The 21,490-nt window shown below is 42.9% G+C and overlaps 2 protein-coding genes across 10 annotated transcripts in view; both read left to right on the top strand.

Annotated features, from left to right (window-relative positions):
• LOC106609115 (kinesin-like protein KIF21A) overlaps positions 1–1,555 on the top strand; it is a 44,270-nt gene extending 42,715 nt beyond the window's left edge. For all 6 annotated transcript variants that reach the window (XM_014207551.2, XM_014207550.2, XM_014207549.2 and 3 more), the window contains one exon: positions 97–1,555. In XM_014207551.2, coding sequence (XP_014063026.1) covers positions 97–154 — 58 coding nt within the window. In that variant the 3' untranslated portion in view covers positions 155–1,555. The remainder of the gene's footprint in view (positions 1–96) is intronic.
• An 8,239-nt stretch (positions 1,556–9,794) lies between these two features.
• The window catches only part of LOC106609114 (copine-8), a 129,487-nt gene continuing 117,791 nt past the window's right edge, over positions 9,795–21,490 (top strand). For 3 of the 4 annotated variants that reach the window (XM_014207548.2, XM_014207545.2, XM_014207547.2), the window contains exon 1: positions 9,815–10,034. In XM_014207548.2, the coding sequence (XP_014063023.1) occupies positions 9,931–10,034 (104 nt within the window). In that variant the 5' untranslated portion in view covers positions 9,815–9,930. Of the gene's footprint in view, positions 10,035–21,490 lie in introns of all 4 variants that reach the window. The other variant, XM_014207544.2, reaches the window with a different exon arrangement.

Genomic DNA, 21,490 nt, shown 5'->3' with positions numbered 1-21,490 from the left:
ATAATAACAAAGTCATAGTTTAACCTAAAAGAGAGATAATCAAACCTCTGATACACATGTTGATCCAGCGATGTCATGTTCTTTCTTGTGTGACAGTGACCGGACAGTGAAGATTTGGCAAGCAAAGGGTTCTTTGGAGGAAGGGATCCATTGACACTGAGAAGGACACAACTCTGGGGATCTACTAGATTACTCTGGATCATCTACAGCCTATGGATCTATTGCTGCCTGCTGGATCTACTACTCGATCTATTTGCTGCTGCTCTGCGCAATGATCCATGGATGAAGGACCTCCGAAGATGGTCACAGGGCAGATGACCAGCCCTGACACACATATGACCCCTTGAGACAGTCACTCAACAAGGTTGGAGGAGAGTAGCACAACAGCCACGGTATTCACCTGAAGGAAAGTGAAACTCTAGTGTAATGCCCATGGTTCTGTCTCATGCCGTATCCTCTCTATACATATCGTAGAGGAATCATCCACTACAGTGCGTGGAATCATCTTTCTGTGTTAGTAGGGGGGGATGCCTTCTAAATAAAGACCCTATGGAGGTTGTACTTAATTCAGCTGTTACTGCCAAACCCTATGGGAGACTCATATAGCCTTAGTGGGGAATAGGGATGTCTCAGTAGGAATAGCACAGTGAATTAGTGGTGTGGGATGGTGTAGCTGATCTCTGCTACAGAAACAAAGCTCAATGAGGGCGTGTCGTCATTGTGGAGGTTTATCTCAACCAAATTCAAGTGTTGCTTTTAATGTCGTTATCTGCAGATTGTGTGACCAAAGTACAAACCTTCTCTGTGTTAGTCAACGGGCTGTGATGAGAGTATTTTTAGCCAACTTTGTACTTGCCTGTGTACAGTACCTCTATAGTGGTCTTACTCTCTTTGTATCATGCAAGTACATTCAAACCTCAAACTACAAAAACTGGTTTGATCTTTAATTTTCTGTCAAAATGTTTGTATTTATGTGTGTTTTCATGGTGACTTTGAAACCTTCAAAGTTCTGAGCTTCAATTTCATGTTGTATCCAATGGCCTGTGTCAATCATTTTCAGAGCCCAGGTAAAGTGAGGTTACCTGTGCAGAGGCGTATGTCCTATCTTAAATCAACTCAAAGTTTATTGGTCGCGTGCACAGATTTGCAGATGTTATCACAGGTGCAGCGAAATGCTTGTGTTTCTAGCTCCAACAGTGCAGTAATAATTGGTAATAATACATTTCTGAATGAGTTTTCCTGTGCCCACGTATTCCATTCTCCCAATCTGATTTAGGAACGGGCTGAACAGAATAGAACAAAACATAGAGGTGTGTGTTACTTTCAGTCCCTGTCAATCTTATACTGTAGATACAGTAGTACAGTATCACAACCTAATCTGTGTGGATTAGCCCAGGATCCCTAGATTGGGATGACATAGGTTATATGACCACATCTTTATGTAAATAGGAATGCCGTTTTTCTTCCTCCTGGACATCTAGCGTACAAATTCCTACTTTTTAGTGATTCTAATTTCAGATGCAGTGTGGAAATAAATGTCATCTGTCAAAAATAACATGAACTGGTATATCTTTCAACGTGGAGATGTGTGTTGCCATAATGCCACCAATTGGTGGCAGTATAATACAGTATCACATTAGGAAACATGACACGGTTTCAAAACTGAGAAAGCTTTTAAGCGGGAGATTTGTTTTCCTTCCTCCTGTTCTTCGGTAGATATTTAGTCCGTGGCAGTTTTAATTTGTTGCAGGAAAATGATTCAATCCAATGTCCATGAACTAATCTCCTTGATAGGTGTTCTTACTTTTGTAGTAAATTCCTGATAGCACAGGTAGATTTGTAAATGTTCATAAACGCATGCAAATCAACCTGCTTTCTAAATGTAGATCTTTGGTTGGGTCTGTTTTCTCATTTGTTTGCAGCGAAGATAAAAACATTGCAAGAATTCCATAAAGGCAGACCAAAGGCACATATCATACATAGATCCAAGGTATAAACCATGGTAAGAACTATACAGTATGCTCTCTATATACCTGTGAATTCCCACTTCCTGCATGGTCACCCGTGTGCCTACCTATGCATGTGACCAGTGACCCATGACCCAACATATGTGGGGTCATCATGGGTCGCTGTTTACATAGGCACACAGGTGACGAACAGTGTATACATTTATTGAGGAGGAACTACGATGAAATCCTTCTTTTTTTCCATTAGCTTCTTTCTCCTTTTGATAGCACTGCAGGTGGAATCATCATGTTCCTTTACTTAGTTCCATACATTCCCTGAAGAAGAGAAGTGATGGGAATGAATCAGTATTTAATGTACAACAATTGGTGCATCAGAGTTTCATGTGTACAATAACAACAGAACAATCTCTTGCACCATAAGCACTGCATTACTTCTGTACCACGGACTATTTCCATTTTTAAACACTGTTCCAAAACCCCTTTTTTTTTTCAATTGCTAACAAGCATCGGTCAATACTGAAGCCACTTTTTCAAAACTCTTCACACAGTGCATTACCAACATGCGTCTTGGCCAAACAGTTAATCTCACCTCCAAAACTCACTCAAACCACTTCATACATGTCTCAAAACAAGCTCGTTCGACCATAACACTGGCAAAAATTCTCACTCAGAAATCATACATTGTCACTCATAACACACTGAACTAAAAACACTAACAACAGGGAGCATTACATAAATGATTAACTTCTCTTTGAAGTTTGAATGATTTTTCACATAAATCAGTATTTCATTATAGAATAAGAATAACATCTTTTTACTTTATTGACTGTACTAAAGTATATGTAACAAGAATGAATCAGAAATGCAGCAATTTGCTTCAACAGCCTTTATTTTTCTATATCTTTGCATCTAGTAATATACTTGTGAAAAATAAAAAGTTGAAACAAATTCCTGAAATTCCAGGTCTGCAATAATAATTACCAAAAAACCATCAACAACATGTATAGTATAATCACTCATACTGTACAGTACTGTGAGGGTTCTAGTTCTCATCAACATATATAGTATAATCACTCATACTGTACAGTACTGTGAGGGTTCTAGTTCCCATCAACATGTATAGTATAATACTCATACTGTACAGTACTGTGAGGGTTCTAGTTCTCCCTCTCTCCTGCATTTAGCCACAAGTTCTCGTCAACATCACACCTTATGTGTTACGCTCGTCGTTAGAAATGGACCAAGGCGCAGCGTGCGTAGAGTTCCACATGATTTAATAAATGAAACTCACCAAAAGAAATACAGAAGCAAACGAAACATAAAGTAATGGTGTGCACACAGGCACTACACAAAAACAAGATCCCACAATCACAGGTGGGAAAAAGGGCTGCCTAAGTATGATCCCCAATCAGAGACAACGATAAACAGCTGCCTCTGATTGGGAACCATACTAGGCCAACAAAGAAATAGAAACGTAGATATGCCCACCCAAGTCACACCCTGACCTAACAAAATAGAGAATAAAAAAGGCTCCCTAAGGTCAGGGCGTGACATTATGTCTTCTCTGGCGATGCATCTTGGAAAGTATCTTCGGGAATGTCTAATCCAACCCTGGCAGTCTTCAGGAGAAGTGTCTCCACACCCCGATTTCATGGCATCCAGTAAGGCCATCTGGTCATATGGAGGGGGGTCATAAACCTTTCACCTCCACGCAGAGAAAAGGTAGGGGAGTTTCTTGCCCCTCCTCCGCTGGCACAAATCGATTATGCAGGTCATCCAGAAAAGAAATGAGTCTCTCTGTATTGCAGGGGGCCAATGAATGGTTTGTGTAACAGCAAACCATCATTGGACAGTGCTGAACACAATGTGATGTTAGCTCCTCTCTGGCCTGGGACATCCACGGTTGCTCTCTGTCCAATCACATTTCTTCCCCTGTTTTTGCCAGGTTGAATCCAGCTTCATCCACAAAGATGAATGTATGTGCAGTTTGCCTGGCTTCCTTCTCCATTACTCTCTAAAATACAGTAAATCCACAGTTTTACAGTACTTTACATTATGCACAGCTGTGTATGTACCCTGTTTGGCTATTATACAGACACCTTACCTGGACATATTGATACCAGAGTTCTTTCACATGTTCACCGTTTCTCTCAAAGGGTACAGTGTACAACTACTTCATCCTTATTTTATGTTTCTCTAGGACTCTGGCAATTGTCGCTGTGGTGACCATATTCACATTCCCAAAAGTGATAGTCTGCCAGCACTCTGTCCTGAATTTCCCGCAGTTTTATTGCATTTTTTCCTATTACCATGTCAACAATGGCAATTTCCTGCGCATCTGATAATATTCTGCCTCTCCCTGCTGTGGGAGGCAACCTTTGGATCCTACTGAAAAACACAAAACAATCAATATATTTCAAATTATCAGTACATGTAAAAATGTGAACATACTGTATTGTACTGTAATATGTCGATCAATTATCATTGAAGGATACACATCTCACCTGTTGTTTTGCCGGAGAATTCGTACTATTGATGCAACTGTTGAACGCTGCAGATTTGGTTGCTGTAACGGCTGTCGTAGAGAGGGGACCAAAGCGCAGCGTGTTGAGTGCTCATGATGAAATTTATTTTAACACAGAACACTAAAGAAAATAACAAAAGCGAAAACGATCAGCTCACAGTTCTGTCAGGTACACAGACTAACTAAACAGAAAATAACTACCCACAAACACAGGTGGAAAAAACCCCAACTTAAGTATGATCTCCAATTAGAGACAATGAGGACCAGCTGCCTCTAATTGGAGATCATCCCCCAAAAAACCAACATAGAAATAGAAAACTAGAACTAAACATAGATATAGAAAATATAGAAAAACACAAAACACCCCCTGTCATGCCCTGGCCTACTCCACCATAGAAAATAACATCTTACTATGGTCAGGATGTGACAGTTGCACCCTTAAACTGGCCTCTCTCAAAGAGAGACCATGGTTTACGACATGCTCAATAATTGTGGCCCGTATCAGAGACCACCGCTCCTGGTCTTCCTCTTCTTTGTCCTCCACTCATTCTCCCTCTCTCTGCCACTCTTCTTTCCACACCAACCTGTCTTTCTTGATCCATGTTTCCAAACTAAATCATTCCAAAGCCATCCTCTTTTGCCTGTTTGGTAACGAGATTAAAAAAAGGACACTTGGGTAGGCTTTCAGCTGAAATTGCAATCAGCTGTATTTGGAATGATTAAATATTCTTCTGAGATTTTCTATATGTTTCAATCTGGTTACTGCAGAAATGCATGACATTTGCCATCATTCTGTTTTGAATGTGTTTTTAACAGTTTTGGAAACAGTGTGTTAGCATTTGAAAACGAATATATAGTTTTGCAGGTGGTGGAAAATGACTGAGAAAAGAGTTCATGGATTTCGGAGAATGTGGTCATTGAATGCATTTTGTGTGAAAGCAATGAAAAAGGATTCACAGTGTGGTCCACATACGCTTCTGTTTCGCTGTTTCGCAGTTTTGACCAATGCATGTTAGCAATAAAAAAAACTGTAATACAATGTGGTTCAGCCATATAGAGTTAATTCAGTGTTCCTAAAATAACCCTGATCAACACAATCTGACATAGTTTATTGGTGTAATCACGGCGTTATTTCTCTATCAATTATTATTTCCATTTTAAAATGCTGAACATCGGAGTTCTAAAATAACCATTATTCTTACTGCACTGTCAGCATATTCTGATAGGGTTTCTTGGTCTGTTCTCTGTTTCTCGGATTTATAACATACTTTATCCCAAGTTAACACCAGGACCCAGACGGTACTCTTACAGTTTCATAATAAATCAATGTACAGACCGACCTCAATAACGGCTACATGGGATAAGAGTTCCTGTCTGGGGTTATTTTAAGCTCAATCTATATGGGTTTGACAGGGGGCTTCTGTGCTTTTCTGAACCTGGTTTAGTATCCTTTATACCTGAGGGAAAAGAGCTGAGGTGTATGGTAAATTGGTTGTGTCCCACATGGAACCCTAGTCCCTGCATAGTGCACTACTTTTGACCAGGGTCCATACTCTGGCCAAAAGCAGTGTATTACACAGTATAGGAAATGGGGTGCCATTTGGGATGCAGCCATTGTAGCCAGAGACTGATAGTTTTTTTAGGCTTTGGAATTTGTAATGGGGATTATGTGACTGGCTACATTCATCCAATCTCTCTTGTCTGTGGATATACAGGTAGATATTTCTACAATACCCTTTATTTCCATGTTAAATCACAGGTTGTGTAATTTGGCTTTTGGGAACAAGGGATGACCAAGAGAGGGAAGGAGAGGGAGTAAGATAGATTGATAAGACTGAGAAACAGTGAGAGGGTCAATACCAAACACAACAATGCTTACCTCACATACAGGGAATAATGTGCCATTTTGGACACAGCCAGAGTGAGTTTCCTGGCATCTGCTGGGGGAGGATAGAGAGGGTGGTGCGAGGATGAGAGGATGGAGAGAGGGACGAGAGGAATAGGGGAAGAAATGTCAGGGAGATATTCTGGACCTCAGTACACAGATCATGGGTTATGATGAGGTGTATTTTATTAATTACATAAAGGCATTTCCATCTAAAAGACCCATGAGCACCAACATGTGAAGTTCATGGGAGCATATCAAATTGGGTGTCAAATGAAAGAGTCTATGTTTTTGGGAAGTTAAGGCATAGATACATTTTTCAACCATTTTCCATCTTAAAAATGTGGCATAATTAAAGGCTTTTTTTCTGGATAAACAGATGGAAAAGGGGTCTTACAAAATATTCACCAGAAGTTACACAATAATGTTGACGTAGAGACTCCTGCCAACTAATATCAACGCTTACATTTCGTTTTGGAGAAATTGTTTACCTTCTTTCTGTAAGTTCAAGAAATATTGCCTTGTGCCAAAAAACCTTATATGTATCTTTGAGATATTTTCTAATTTCTCTCCCTCATGAGGAGGGAGGATAATTAAAGTTTGCAGAAGTAACAAGCAGTGGCAGACTTACCAATTCATTAAAGTGATTTTACTGATATTCATTTTGTTTATGAATTATTAAGTGGTTAAAACTCGTAATTCGGTTATCAAATTGGTACCCAAAAATCACTAATGAAATTACTGCAACTCAATTGGCTACAATGGGAAATCATAATAGCCAAAAATCACAGTTGGGTCCCCTGCTACCGTCCTCCCTTCCACTGGCATACTGTTATGTTCAGCTCATAACTGTTTTCTTTCTCTTTCTGTCACATCGTGATCAAAGCAAGAGTGTTATAACAGTTTGGACTACCCCTCCCTCACCTCTCCCCCCCTCTCTCTCTCTCTCTCTCTGTGCCTTTGTCTCTCACTCTCCAGTTAATGTCACCTCTCCCAGCTCTTACTGACACCTACCCATGACCCCTCTCTCTTTCCCTCTTTCCATTTACATTAACTAGCATCTTCACCTGCTCAGCACCGACCAACACCGGACATTCATGGACGTTAAAAAGTAGTTGAAATTTGATCAGTCCTCCCTAGCCTTGATGTTAATGTCCACAGACGGACATGACTGGACCAAATCTGAACCTATCATAGACGTGTGTTTCACAAGTTTGGATAGCACAGTACAGTACAGTATACATTACAATAAGTAGAGTACAGTACAATACAGTTCAGTACAGTACAGTCAGTCGAGCAAGTAGAGTACAGTCCAATACAATACGATACAGTACTGTAAAGAAAAGTAGAGTACAGTACAGTACAGTACAGTTATACTGCACTGAACTATACTGTACTGAACTGTACTCTACTTTACTCTACTGCACTGTACTGAACTCTACTCTACCCTACTCTGCTCTGCTCTGCTCTGCTGTGCTGTGCTGTATTGTACTACAATTTACCTCTACTGTGCTCTGCTGTGCTGCGCTGTGATGTCCAAACTTGTGAAAAATGGGGAGAATGACAATCAAATCCATAATTATGCATTTCTGTGTAGTACAGCTCAGGGACCCATGATGTAATTATGTTAACGTATTCTGCTAACAGGTGTAAATACACTTCACTTACTGTAGTTCAATAACCAAAAGAGATTTTTTCAAACTCAAGGAGCCATGTTCTAACTTTTGGAAAACGTGGTCACATAAAAACTTGTGGGAGATTTTACCATAATTCCGTTACCAAAGTTTGCATCTACACAGTTCTTCCACTAAATTCGTTTTTGTAAATTTTTCAGTGGAAATTGTTAAAAGTAGTCCTTGTTCATAAAGTTGTCGTCACATCCTGATCATACAAAGCTGTTATTTTCTATGGTAGAGTAGGTCAGGGCGTGACAGGAGGGTTTTCTAGTTGAGTTTTTCTATGTTGTCAGGTTCTAGTTTTGTATTTCTATGTTGGGTTTTGTTTGGGATGATCTCCAATTAGAGGCAGCTGGTCCTCGTTGTCTCTAATTGGAAATCATACTTAAGTAGTTTTTTTTTTCCCACCTGGGTTTGTGGGAGATTGTCTTTGAGTTAGTGTATGTTTCACCTCTGCGACACGGTTTATTGTGTTGTTATTCAGTTTATTTATATGTATTGCATAGTTCCACAGTGAAAATAAAATGTGGAACGACACACACGCTGCACTTTGGTCCGCTCCTTCATCGTACGACAGTTGTATGGTTTGTTAAACTGTGAAATCAATATTTTTTTGTTTGGCATACATTTTAAAGTAAACAAAACTGAGTCAACGTGTAATTCCATTACCATGGAATTGCCCATATACCTTGCAGTAGACTCACTATCTTTAACACATTGACCTGTTACAGCTGAGTGGGCTGCTGACATAGGCTGTTTTATTATATTCAAGCAGCTCTGTAGGGATGTGTAGGAGGGCACCCAGTACAAGTGGGGTCAATTACTCCTGGTATGAGAGCGCAAGACTGTTGCCATACATACACGCCAGTAAATAGAGTGAAATAGGCCTACTGTATAAAACATTAGAGGATACAGAGGCATGGACTACCACATGGAATCATCTTTCTCCTGACCTGTGTGGTCATGCGTTAAATAGGCTGCCATGTTACTTTCACCCGGATTCCTCACACATATGAGTGGAAATGGATGTTGTTTCATGTTTTATGCATATGTTGATACAGTAGTGTATACTGTGTGCGTCTCTGTCTCCTCTCGTTCTCTCTCTGTGTGTGTGTGGTTTTATGTGCGTGCGTCCATGCATGTGCGCATTTGCGTCATGACTGTGTGTTTTGTGTGTGTGTGTGCATGTACATATTTCAAAGGATCTATTTGGGCATCACTTACAGTAACTCTTTGATGAGTGCTGGCTGGTTGCCTAAAGGTGTGGTAATGGTTTCTCTCAGCAGCTAACAGAGGGTTTGTGTTTGAGCTATATTTAGAGGGGGAGGTCAGGCCTGAAAAATACTGGGTAATGAAAATGATGAGCCATCCCAAGGATCAAATGTCTTCCATCCAAACATAGTAAACACATACTTTCTTTGTAATTACTTTTCCTGGTGTCAGGAAAATTATGATGGGAAAACAAATAATAAAATATAATTTGGAACACTTTAAGACCTATTACACACACACACACACACACACACACACTTGCTCTATAATCATCTATGTTATTATAAGTCATGACATGGGCAGTGTGAGCCTAACTCCTATTTGATGACTAGTGTCCTTACTGTAGGTATCTTATGAATGTTTGTTATGATTGTAGACTATTTATCTGATGGGCATCTGTGGAATTATTTTGTCTAAGGCGCACATTCCTCTCGCAGCGCAAGTAGGTGACGCTGACTGTTGAAGTGACATCAACCCACCGCTAGTAGCCTGCTCCGAGCGTTCCTCTTCGTTCCGTCCGCATGCATTCATTCTCGTTTCGCTAAAGGAGGTGTAGTTTGTCCGATTGTTGCTGCTAAAAGGGGTTGGACAAAAATATTTTTCATCATGAACAACTGTAATAGCTTCGTCAACATGGCGTCGATAGGAGATTTCGACCCGCTCAATGCTTCTATCCCCGCCACCAAAGTTGAAATCACAGTGTCTTGCAGGTAAGATAATGGCTTCAGTGTAACCCATTTATTTGTCGGGTGTTGATATGACTGTTTTAACGGTAGAAGGATATGGTATGGGCAAGTATTCCGGGTTTTATCTGCCATTCCAATTGGCCAACTGTCAAACAAGTTCTGGTTGTTCTAACATTTTGAAAAGTCAATGTTGTTCAACCAACGGCACTGTTTCTAATTATTTTAGGCTACATTGTATCTAGATAAGAGTGAGGTGTTCAAGTTGTTACTTTGTTTTAGTTTTGGGTGGTAAGTTTACAATTAACTTTCGAACTGTAGTCTATCAGGTATTTAATAGGCAGTAACCTGGCAGTCAGCCTATTAGAGGACTGGCAATGGACACCAACGGGCTTTAATAGGCATCATCAACAATAGCCAACATTCCCTATCTTGGTATACTGCCGTATGTTAGAAGGCTGTTCTCACCGAATAATTTGACACTTATTTTATTCTGACTCGTGGCTTGTTGTGTGCTGTCACTCACGAACTGATCAGAGGAACATAAATAGATTTACATTGACATTTTACAAAAGGTAAGCTATATGCCAGGAGTAGGCTAGTGATTTGATGTAGCATAGCCTATGTGCAGCGACAGTCAGACTAGTGTATGTGCGGGTTGAGGGTGTATCACTAGCCCGTTTATACCCACCCCGTCTCTCTGGAGCCGTGGCTTCCTGTTCCTTAACGGCTCCCCCCGTCCCTGCCAAACCTTGTGTATTTAAGGAGTCCCTTAAGAATAGATCAAAGGAGGGAATGCTGGCCTCACTGGAATGGCAGTCATAGTGTTGTCACTGGACTGTCACTCATTATTTAATCAACTGATAGTGAAGGAAAGACGACACACACAGTGAGACTTTGTAAGCGCTCAATAACACGTCACAGTGAAACAAAGTGTTGGCCTACTTCCCAAGGAAATTCCCCTTCGATTTCACAAAATGGACTCAATTGAGTAAAAGGGAAATACATTTCGTAATAACCACACACAATAAACAATAACTAGTTACACAATATTTGACCATACCATACTGAACCAGTAGCCTACTTCTCTAGGGGAATCAATCCATTAAAATGTGTTATTTCTATCACCTCCAGGGAATAAGTCACATATTACCCCTTATGTGTCAGCCTCTGAAGTAGAGATGGAGGGTTGTGGCACTATATACATAAGGGTTGTTAGGTAAATGCTGGTACTGAGTCACGCTCTAGTGCCTGCTGGGCATAGAGGGGTTCTGTAGGGAATGCCTTCACACTCATTACAACCCAGAGAGGAGGTGAGGTACCATGGTAACACAGCCAGGTGTGTGTGTGTCCGTGCCTGAAAGGCTCTGATCTCTCGCACTCTCTCTCTATCACAACACACACACACACACACACACACACACACACACACACACACACACACACACACACACACACACACACACACACACACACACACACACACACACACACTGTGTGTCTGACGAAGGGATGAGTCCCTCTCTTTCTCTCTCTCTCTCTCTCTCTCTCTCTCTTGCTCTCTCTCATTCTGACTTACTTTCTTCTCTCTGCCCAAAGCTCCAATGGAGGCCCAGACTGTTAGTACAGATAACTATATCTTTTCCATCCCTGCCTGCAGTCCTCTGATGTCATGTTTACATGTGGGAACGGTAGGCTACTGTAGGTGGATGGCTCTGCTCTGGTTAGGTTGGGGTATGCCTATGTACTGTCCTCATGACACAGTAAAGTCCTGTGTGGACCAGAGTTCAGTTAATATGAATAAGTTGGTGGATATGTATGAGGTGTTCTTCTCTGCTGGATTTCTCAGTACCCCTCGGATCCTCCTGGGTAAATTGATCCTTGGCTTGGTGTAATAAAGCGGGTCTAACTGTTTCATAAATTATTTTGTTGTACTAGCACTGTATTCCCAATCCAGTGATTGGTTCTACCTCTCTCTGAGTTAGAATGCATGAGTTGTTCGGATATTGCATTATCTTGCTATTTCCGTACATGGTACATAAATCTGATTTGTGGTATCTGGCTGGTTGTCTCTGTGGTACTGTAGTTTAGTGTGTGGTTCCCTGTTGTTTAGGGGAACATTACTCATGTGTGGTGTCTGGCTGTGTTTATGGTAATCTGTGGTGTCTGGTTTTCTCAGTGCTTGTTCAGGGATGTGTCTAATCAGTGATAGGAGCACAGGTGTCAGAGCTGGAGGCCTCATTACCTCAATGATTGAAGAGGAGGGCAGGGGGGCACCAGGAGCTCCACAGGGACCAGGGGTACCTTGACATGTTTGGGCCCAGCTGTGTACCCTTTCTCCCCTTCTCTCACTCCCTTTCTCCCCTTTTCTCACACCTCTCGCTCGTCGTCTCTCGCTCGTTCCTCTCTTTCCCTCTCTTTTTCCTGGATACCTGTCAATGTGTCTGTCCCCTCTCCCTGTCCCTTTCCTCTCTCCCCTTCCTCCCTCTCTTTCCCCCTCTCTCCTGGGTTTTCTCTTCCTGTCAGTGTGTAACTGACTCTGACAGCGTCCTTAGATGTCAGATCTCCCTCCCCATCTCGTTCTCTGTGAGACTGCCTCTCCTCTTATCAACACAACTGTCACCAATTGGCTGACTTAATGACAGCCACTACTATCAATCCAAAAGTTTTGTGGTAGTTTCTTCTTGAGTTTATTTCAGGTTGACCATGCCTGACTGTTTCTCAATGCTTACCCTCCCCTACTCCCTAAAAGACTGTTGTTTGAGGAAGTAAGTTTGTTTTGGGCTGACACACAGCACAACCTCAGGGATAAGAACCCCCCCGGTGTGTTCTCCAAACACCAACATGTAAATAAACATGTTTAATTATAAATCTACAAATCTAATCCAGAGAGTCAGGGAAAGCTTCCTGGGCCAGTGCTCCCTTAGTTTTGCAAGCCAGTCATTGCGCTAACTCTAGTTGGCAACTTCCTTCTAACTGCACACAGAGAGATACAAATGGTTTCCACAAGTTCATCTGACTCTGGGAAAGTAGATAAAAGGCTTCATTGCTAGACGTTGGACAGAAAAACTAAGCAAACCTTCCCTCACCCCACTTTCACCTTCTGAACAAATTCATATTTTAACCAATGTCTGAGTTTCAGTTGGGTTACTTCAAACGGTTCAAATATTTCTCCTCTGGCTGTTGGAACAAAACTCTCTCTCTCTCTGTGTGTGTAATGGCTTGGCAGCCCTCCTGTACCCTTTCTGTCTGCTTAGTTTATGGAACTGAATGATGGCCTTTCATTTGAAAGGGTAAATGGAAAGTAAGTGAGAGTGGAAACATGGCTCTAGGTGTGGGTCACCTTGGACTCTTCCTGGTGACAGTCACAGGGTTATTGATGATGGCCAGTTTGGGGCCTGGATGATGTCAGATATTCATTAGCTAGGGGACGGGGACGGGGGGACAGGGATGGGGACGTGATGTGCGCAGACTGGTGATTCGCAGACTGTTGCGGTTCATCATTCGCCCATGTTGTCCTATAGTAATGATGCCACATATGCTCCCGGCAGGCCCATTTATTCAGGAAAGCTAATGTTTAAATATTTGTCATTTAACTTTTAAAGTATGTTTCCTTTTATATGTGGCATAAACACAACCCAGTCACAATGCTTTAATCTTATTAAGCTACTTCAAAAGTCTCCTTTAGGCATATGCACGTTCATCCAAAATATCATTCCAGCATCCTCAAAATGGCTTGACATGAACATTTTTTATGTGAGTAAAGTACATGTCGGATAACAACTATCAAGCTATCAGGGGAAAGCATGCAATTGATTAGGCTACAGATGAAATAATGATGAACTTCACAGGGTGGTGAAAGTGCAAGGTGATGAGCTTGATGCTCCTTTCAATAAATATCGATGGTCTTATTCTGATGACATGATCGTCGATGCTTGGCTGCTGTTTGACAAATAAAAATGATATTGCGCTTTTGTCCATAATAATCTCATCATGTAGGTTATACCCACACTGTATCTGCGAGCTGTGTGCTAGAGCGCACGTGCCAATACCAGACTGGGCACATTCGCTACACCTAAACACATTTTTTTTGTGTGGTAAAACCATCAGTAGGCCTAAAGTTGAAAATGTGATGGAAACCCATTTATTTTTTATTCAATACATGGGAATTTAACTGTTAAAGTTATTTTTATGTGCACTACGTATTTACGCACATACTTTTATCGGCAAGCCTTCGATACCGGGTAGGCCTCCCAAGATAGGGAGGGATATATTTTCTGTTGGCCGAGATTGACATAGTCTATTTATTGTGGCGTTGAAAACGCAAACCAGGATATTGAAGCGCCCGAAGTCGGTATGCTTTGTTTGTCGATTGTGTGATACAGAAACCTGTTGGTGGAAAATGTGTTGCATATACAGTTTTAAATAATTATAAATATGGCATCAAAATGTTTAACATCTGATTTCCCCCTTGGCTCTGATCGTAATGCACGCCTAATGAAACAGGCAGGGAGCTCGTCCGTGGTGGTCGGCGAACCCTCCACCTTCTGGCCCTTAGCCCTGCTTGGCATCGACTGTGCCACAAAAGCATGCTGGAGTGGCAAAGTCGATATCAACATTTATAAACACAGGGTTTCTACAGCTATTGTTATTTGTTGTCGTAAACATTACAAGTACAAGGGGAGGGTCATATGAAATTGTTTTTATGAACTGTCTCTAATTCACTTAAATCCTGCCTCAAAGGCAATGCCATTGGTTGAATGCTCAGGGTGCATCTTAATACTCTAAAGTGTCATCCTGTCTTTTTCTTTATTTGTTTGCGCCAAATTGAGAAGACAGGATTGGTGAGACCAGAATGGAGGATTTAAAAAATAATTTAACTAGGCAAGTCAGATAAGAACAAATTCTTATTTACAATGACGGTCTACCGGGGAACAGTGGGTTAACTGCCTTGTTCCATGGGCAGAACGACAGATTTTTACCTCGTCAGCTCGGGGATTCGATCCAGCAACCTTTCGGTTACTGGCCCAATGCTCTAACCTGCCGCCCCAGGATGCAAAGTGTGCGAGCTAGGTTACTCACTTTAGACCTGACCAGGACTCACAGATCACCATGGATAAAGGAAAGGGAAGCAACAAGAGGAAGCTGTAGTCGAATATTGACACGCAGCCCTGGCTAGAAATAACAGATAAGAGATCAAATAAGAAAAATGGAATTAATCTGGGTCGTGTGAATGTACACGTCCCCTTTCTCTGTCGGAGACTAGAACCTGGATCACATGAATGATTTGTCCATACCAGGCGAAGGCAGGCGGAACATTCCAATATCCAATAACCATGTACAGTGAAGGAAAAAAGTATTTGATCCCATGCTGATTTTGTACGTTTGCCCACTGACAAAGAAATGATCAGTCTATAATTTTAATGGTAGGTTTATTTCAACAGTGAGAGACAGAATAACAACAAACAAATCCAGAAAAACGCATGTCAAAAATGTTATAAATTGATTTGCATTTTAATGAGGGAAATAAGTATTTGACCCCCTCTCAATCAGAAAGATTTCTGGCTCCCAGGTGTCTTTTATACAGGTAATGAGCTGAGATTAGGAGCACACTCTTAAAGGGAGTGCTCCTAATCTCAGTTTGTTACCTGTATAAAAGACACCTGTCCACAGAAGCAGTCAATCAATCAGATTCCAAACTCTCCACCATGGCCAAGACCAAAGAGCTCTCCAAGGATGTCAGGGACAAGATTGTAGACCTACACAAGGTTGGAATGGGCTACAAGACCATCGCCAAGCAGCTTGTAAGGTGACAACAGTTGGTGCGATTATTCGCAAATGGAAGAAATACAAAAGAACTGTCAATCTCCCTCGGCCTGGGGCTCCATGCAAGATCTCACCTCATGGAGTTGCAATGATCATGAGAATGGTGAGGAATCAGCCCAGAACTACGCGGGAGCAGCTGGGACCATAGTCACCAAGAAAACAATTGGTAACACACTACGCTGTGAAGGACTGAAATCCTGCAGCGCCCGCAAGGTCCCCCTGCTCAAGAAAGCACATATACATGCCCGTCTGAAGTTTGCCAATGAACATCTGAATGATTCAGAGGACAACTGGGTGAAAGTGTTGTGGTCAGATGAGACCAAAATGGAGCTATTTGGCATCAACTCAACTCGCCATGTTTGGAGGAGGAAGAATGCTGCTTATGACCCCAAGAACACCATCCCCACCGTCAAACATGGAGGTGGAAACATTATGCTTTGGGGGTGTTTTTCTGCTAAGGGGACAGGACAACTTCACCGCATCAAAGGGACGATGGACGGGGCCATGTACCGTAAAACCTTGGGTGAGAACCTTCTTCCCTCAGCCAGGGCATTGAAAATGGGTCGTGGATGGGTATTCCAGCATGACAATGACCCAAAACACAAGGCACCAAAGGAGTGGCTCAAGAAGAAGGACATTAAGGTCCTGGAGTGGCCTAGCCAGTCTCCAGACCTTAATCCCATAGAAAATCTGTGGAGGGAGCTGAAGGTTCGAGTTGCCAAACGTCAGCCTTGAAACCTTAATGACTTGGAGAAGATCTGCAAAGAGGAGTGGGACAAAATCCCTCCTGAGATGTGTGCAAACCTGGTGGCCAACTACAAGAAACGTCTGACCTCTGTGATTGCCAACAAGGGTTTTGCCACCAAGTACTAAGTCATGTTTTGCAGAGGGGTCAAATACTTATTTTCCCCATTAAAATGCAAATCATTTAATAACATTTTTGACATGCGTTTTTCTGGATGTTTTTGTTGTTATTCTGTCTCTCACTGTTCAAATAAACCTACCATTAAAATTATAGTCTGATCATTTGTCAGTGGGCAAACGTACAAAATCAGCAGGGGATGAAATACTTTTTCCCTCACTGTATGCTCGCAGGCATAAAACATGTGCACAACACACACAGACACACATGCACACACACACACATTTGATTGGCTCCAACCCAACAGTCACAAGTGATAATAAAGACGATTCACTCTTATCTACAACATACTTTCAGAAAAGGAACTAGTTCTATCCTACTTCCGAGCTGGAGACAGGCTATTAGCCTATAATTTATAGATCCAGATCTGTCTTTTTTATGATAGAAACCCAACAACACTCAACTAGTTCCTCTATTTTTGGCGCTTTCCACTCTCTGACTCTTGGAAGTGATTGTATTGCCCTTTTGGATCCATAAAGATCAGCCAATGGCTTGTATTGGAGAAGTGACAAAAGTGTCTGGATGGATTGAGCTGAGACGGGCCATGCTGTGGCCTGGTTCAATACGACTCGGAGAAAGACAGGAAGATACCTCCATTGTATCTCACATAGGAGAGGAGGATGAAAAGAGAGTGAAAGACAGGCAAAAGACTGCCGATCCATGATCAATGGACATTTGGCTCGAACTGTGGGAGCTGAATGGATTTTGGAAGACCTTACAGGAGAAAAGCAATCAGTGGGATTTGCAATTTGGCTGAAAACATATGGAGCTAAAATGAAATTGGAAGACATGGTCTCTGAGCCTGGGTAATGGCCAGTGTGTGTGTGTGTGTGTGTGTGTGTGTGTGTGTGTGTGTGTGTGTGTGTGTGTGTGTGTGTGTGTGTGTGTGTGTGTGTGTGTGTGTGTGTGTGTGTGTGTGTGTGTGTGTGTGTGTGTGTGGCTGGGTCCTGCCATGTAATGGGGTTTGGGTCTGCTTGGGGAGTCTAGCACACCTCGTAAAGATCCACACACAGAGGAAATGGCTATTGACCGCTCCAACTACCCTGAGCTCTGAGGTGATTTTCTACAGGGCTGGAGAAAATGTCCACAGAATTGTGTGCAATTTGCATGTAGTGTGTTTAATCTGTATTGCCTGGAATTGCCAGGGACTTCACAATACAATTTTATCACGATACTTAGGTGCCGATAGAATGTGTTACGATTATATATGTATTTCAATTCGATACTGTGATTTTATTGCGATTTGATGTTCCAAACATATTGCTCACTATGTGCCTGCTGCAGAGTGACAACTAAATGCATGAGAAAACGAGTTTTGATTAGTCAGGGAAATAAAAGTGGTGAAAACATGTTAGCCTGGCTCACTATTTAAAAACCTACAGTAACAATTTTTTTAAATAAAAATAATATTGCGATATGTAACTGTATCGATTTATTTTTCACCCATCACTAGTAATCTGTGTGTTATGTGATTTAGTGTGTCTTTGCTTCCATGCTCATTGTTAAACCACAGAAGGTAAAGTTTGACTCATATTGGATTTGTTTTTCCTCTTTCTCTCTCAATTCAGTTAAATTAAAATGGGCTTTATTGACATGAGAAACAAATGTTTACTTTGCCAAACCATGTGAAATTAACAACAAAAATGAGAAGAAACAAAACAAAAAATGATCAGAAATTATACTGAACTTAAATATAAACACAACAGGTAAAGTGTTGTATCCATGTTTCATAAGCACAAAATATAAGGGCACATTGCAAGACCCAGATGCAGACACGAGAGGCACATGGTTTGAGTCTCTCATATTTATTAGTATCCATGGGGCAGGCAAGAGAATGGTCGTGGAAAGGCAAAAGATCATAACAAGGTCAGAGTCCAGGAGGTACAGAGTGGCAGGCAGGCTCGAGGTCAGGGCAGGCAGTATGGTCAGGCAGGCAGGTTCAGAGTCAAGGCAGGCAAGGGTCAAAACCGGGAGGACTAGCAAAAAACAGAGAAGAGGAAAAAGCAGGAGCCCGGAGTAACATTCTTGTTGACTTGACAAAACAAGACGAACTGGCACAGACAGACAGAAAACACAGGTATAAATACCCAGGGGATAATGGGGAAGATGGGTGACACCTGGAGGGGGTGGAGACAAGCACAAGGACAGGTGAAACAGATCAGGTTTGACAGTACCCCCCCTCTAGGGGCGCCACCTGGCGTCCTATCTGGGCGCATACCTGGTTGACCAGGGTGCCGGCGGTGTAAGTCGGCGATGAGGGCTTGGTCCAGGATGTCTCTAGCGGGGACCCAGCACCCCTCCTCCAGGCCATAACCCTTCCAGTCAACCAGGTACTGGAAGCCCCTGCCCCGTAGTCGAACACTCAGGAGGCTTCTCACCGTGTATGCCGGATGGCCATCGATGACACGGGGCGGAGGGGTGGGCCTGGAAATAGAAAACAAGGGGCTGTGAGACACAGGCTTAATCCTAGACACATGGAACGTAGGGTGAATACGGAGGGTACGGGGTGACAAAAGACGAACAGCAGTGGAACTAAGGTCTCTAGAGATGGGGAAAAGGCCAATGAAATGGGGGAAAGTTTGCTGGACTCCACTCGAAGGGGCAGGTCCCATGTGGATAGCCATACCCTCTGCCCAATGCACAAGGCATGAGGTAGGGAGGATGGTCTCGGAGTCAGAGGATGTGGCAACGGGACTGTACAGGCGAGAGAGGGCATTAGGTTTAACATTCTTGGACCCTGGGAGATAGGAAATGGTGAAGTTGAACCTGGTGAATAACAGAGCCCACCAGGCCTGCCTGAAGTTAAGGCGCTTGGCTGTGCGGAGATATTCCAAATTCTTGTAGTCGGTCAAAACCAAAAATGGATGTTCTGCAGTTCTCGGTTACCCACGTCATAGTTTCTTTCTGCAGACTTGAGACAATGGGACAGGAAGGCACAGGGATGGAGCTTTTGGTCCTGGATGGATCTCTGGGACAGGATAACCCCCACTCCAAAGTCAGAGGGTAAAACAGTGGAACTCACATTTCTCCACTTTCATAAATAACTGGTTCTCCAGGAGGCACTGAAGGTCATGTCAAACATGGAGGATGTGTTCTTGGGCAGAACGGGAAAAAACCAGGATGTCGTCGAGGTAGACGAACACGAAACGATTTATCATATCCCGGAGCACATCGTTTACCAGGCCCTGGAAAAACACGTTAGTGTGACCAAACGGCATGACCAGGTACTCATAATGTCCACTGGCAGTGTTGAAGGCTGTCTTCCACTCATCCCCTTTGTGTATCCAAACCAGGTGGTAGGCATACCAAAAGTCCAGCTTGGAGAAGATGGTAGCGCCCTGGAGAGGTTCGAAAGCCGAGGAGAGGAATGGCAGGGGGTAACGATTCTTCATCGTTATGTCATTAAGGCCCCGGTAGTCAATGCACGGACGCAGGGTCTTGTCCTTCTTTTCCACAAAGAAAAACCCTGCGCCGGCAGGGGATGCAGAAGGAAGGATGCCTCCAGTAGCGAGAGAATCCTCAATATACTCCTCCATGGCCTTGGTCTCAGGGATAGGGAATATAGCTGACCACAAGGCGGTGTGGTGCCTGGGAGAAGTCAATGGCACAATTGTAGGGATGATGTGGGGGAAGAGAAGTAGCCCGTGCCTTACTGAAGACCTCCAGGAGGTCATGGTACTCTGCGGGGACGGCAGAGAAATCCAAGGCTTGACTTAAGCTCTGAGAAGGCCGTCTCGGGGAAGGCTGCGCTGCTTTGAGGCAATGAGAATGGCAGAACGGACTCCAACCCAGGTTTGAACTCGTGGTCCAGTTAATAACGGGGTTGTGTTTTTGGAGCCGAGAAAATCCCAAAACAACAGGAACATAGGGGGACTCAATGATGAGAAGCTGTATAGCCTCACTGTGATTTCCTGAAACCAGCAGATTAACAGGAACAGTGTTGTGGGTAACTCTACCAATGGAGCGGCCGTCCAGTGCTCTAGCGTCCATGGGAACAGAGAGGAGTTGAGGGGGGATACCTAATTCAGAAACTAGGGTAGCGTCCGTAAAACTCTCATCTAGCTCTGCCCAGTTGCATAGGTTCCGGTGTATCTGACTCACCCGTCACCGATGATTCTCAAGGGAACTCAGGGGGGGCTTCGGGTCTTCTCGGAAATACTGCCTTCGGGGACTTCCGGATTCCTTCGGAGATGAACGAGCAGCAGCGGATGAACTAGTGTGCCCAAGACCAGACCACCTCTCACTCCTGCGTTCCCGTAGACGCCCATCAATCCTAAGAGTAAGGGCGAGGACAGGTGAAACAGATCAGGGTGTGACACAAAAAGCTTATTTCTCTCAAATGTTATGCACAAATTTGTTTACATCCTTGTTAGTGAGCATTTCTACTTTGCCAACATAATCCATCGACCTAACAAGTGTGGCATAACAAGAAGCTGATTAAACAGCATGATCATTACACAAGTGCACCTTGTGCTGGCGACAATAAAAGGCCACTTTAAAATATGCAGTTGTCTCACACAGCACAATGCCACAGATGTCTCAAGTTTTGAGGGAGTGTGCAATTGGCATGCTGACTACAGGAATGTCCACCAGAGCTGTTGCCAGAGAATTGAATGTTAATTTCTCTACCATAAACCCCCTCCAGCATTGTTTAATAGAATTTGGCTGTACGTCCGACCGGCCTCACAACCGCAGACCATGTGTAACCATGCCAGCCCAGGACCTCCACATCCGG

This window comes from Salmo salar, chromosome ssa07, assembly GCF_905237065.1.
Source record: "Salmo salar chromosome ssa07, Ssal_v3.1, whole genome shotgun sequence".
In the NCBI taxonomy this organism is placed as follows: domain Eukaryota; kingdom Metazoa; phylum Chordata; class Actinopteri; order Salmoniformes; family Salmonidae; genus Salmo; species Salmo salar.
The sequence above is the reverse complement of the archived record's forward strand: the minus strand, read 5'-3'. Positions and strand labels throughout refer to the sequence as shown.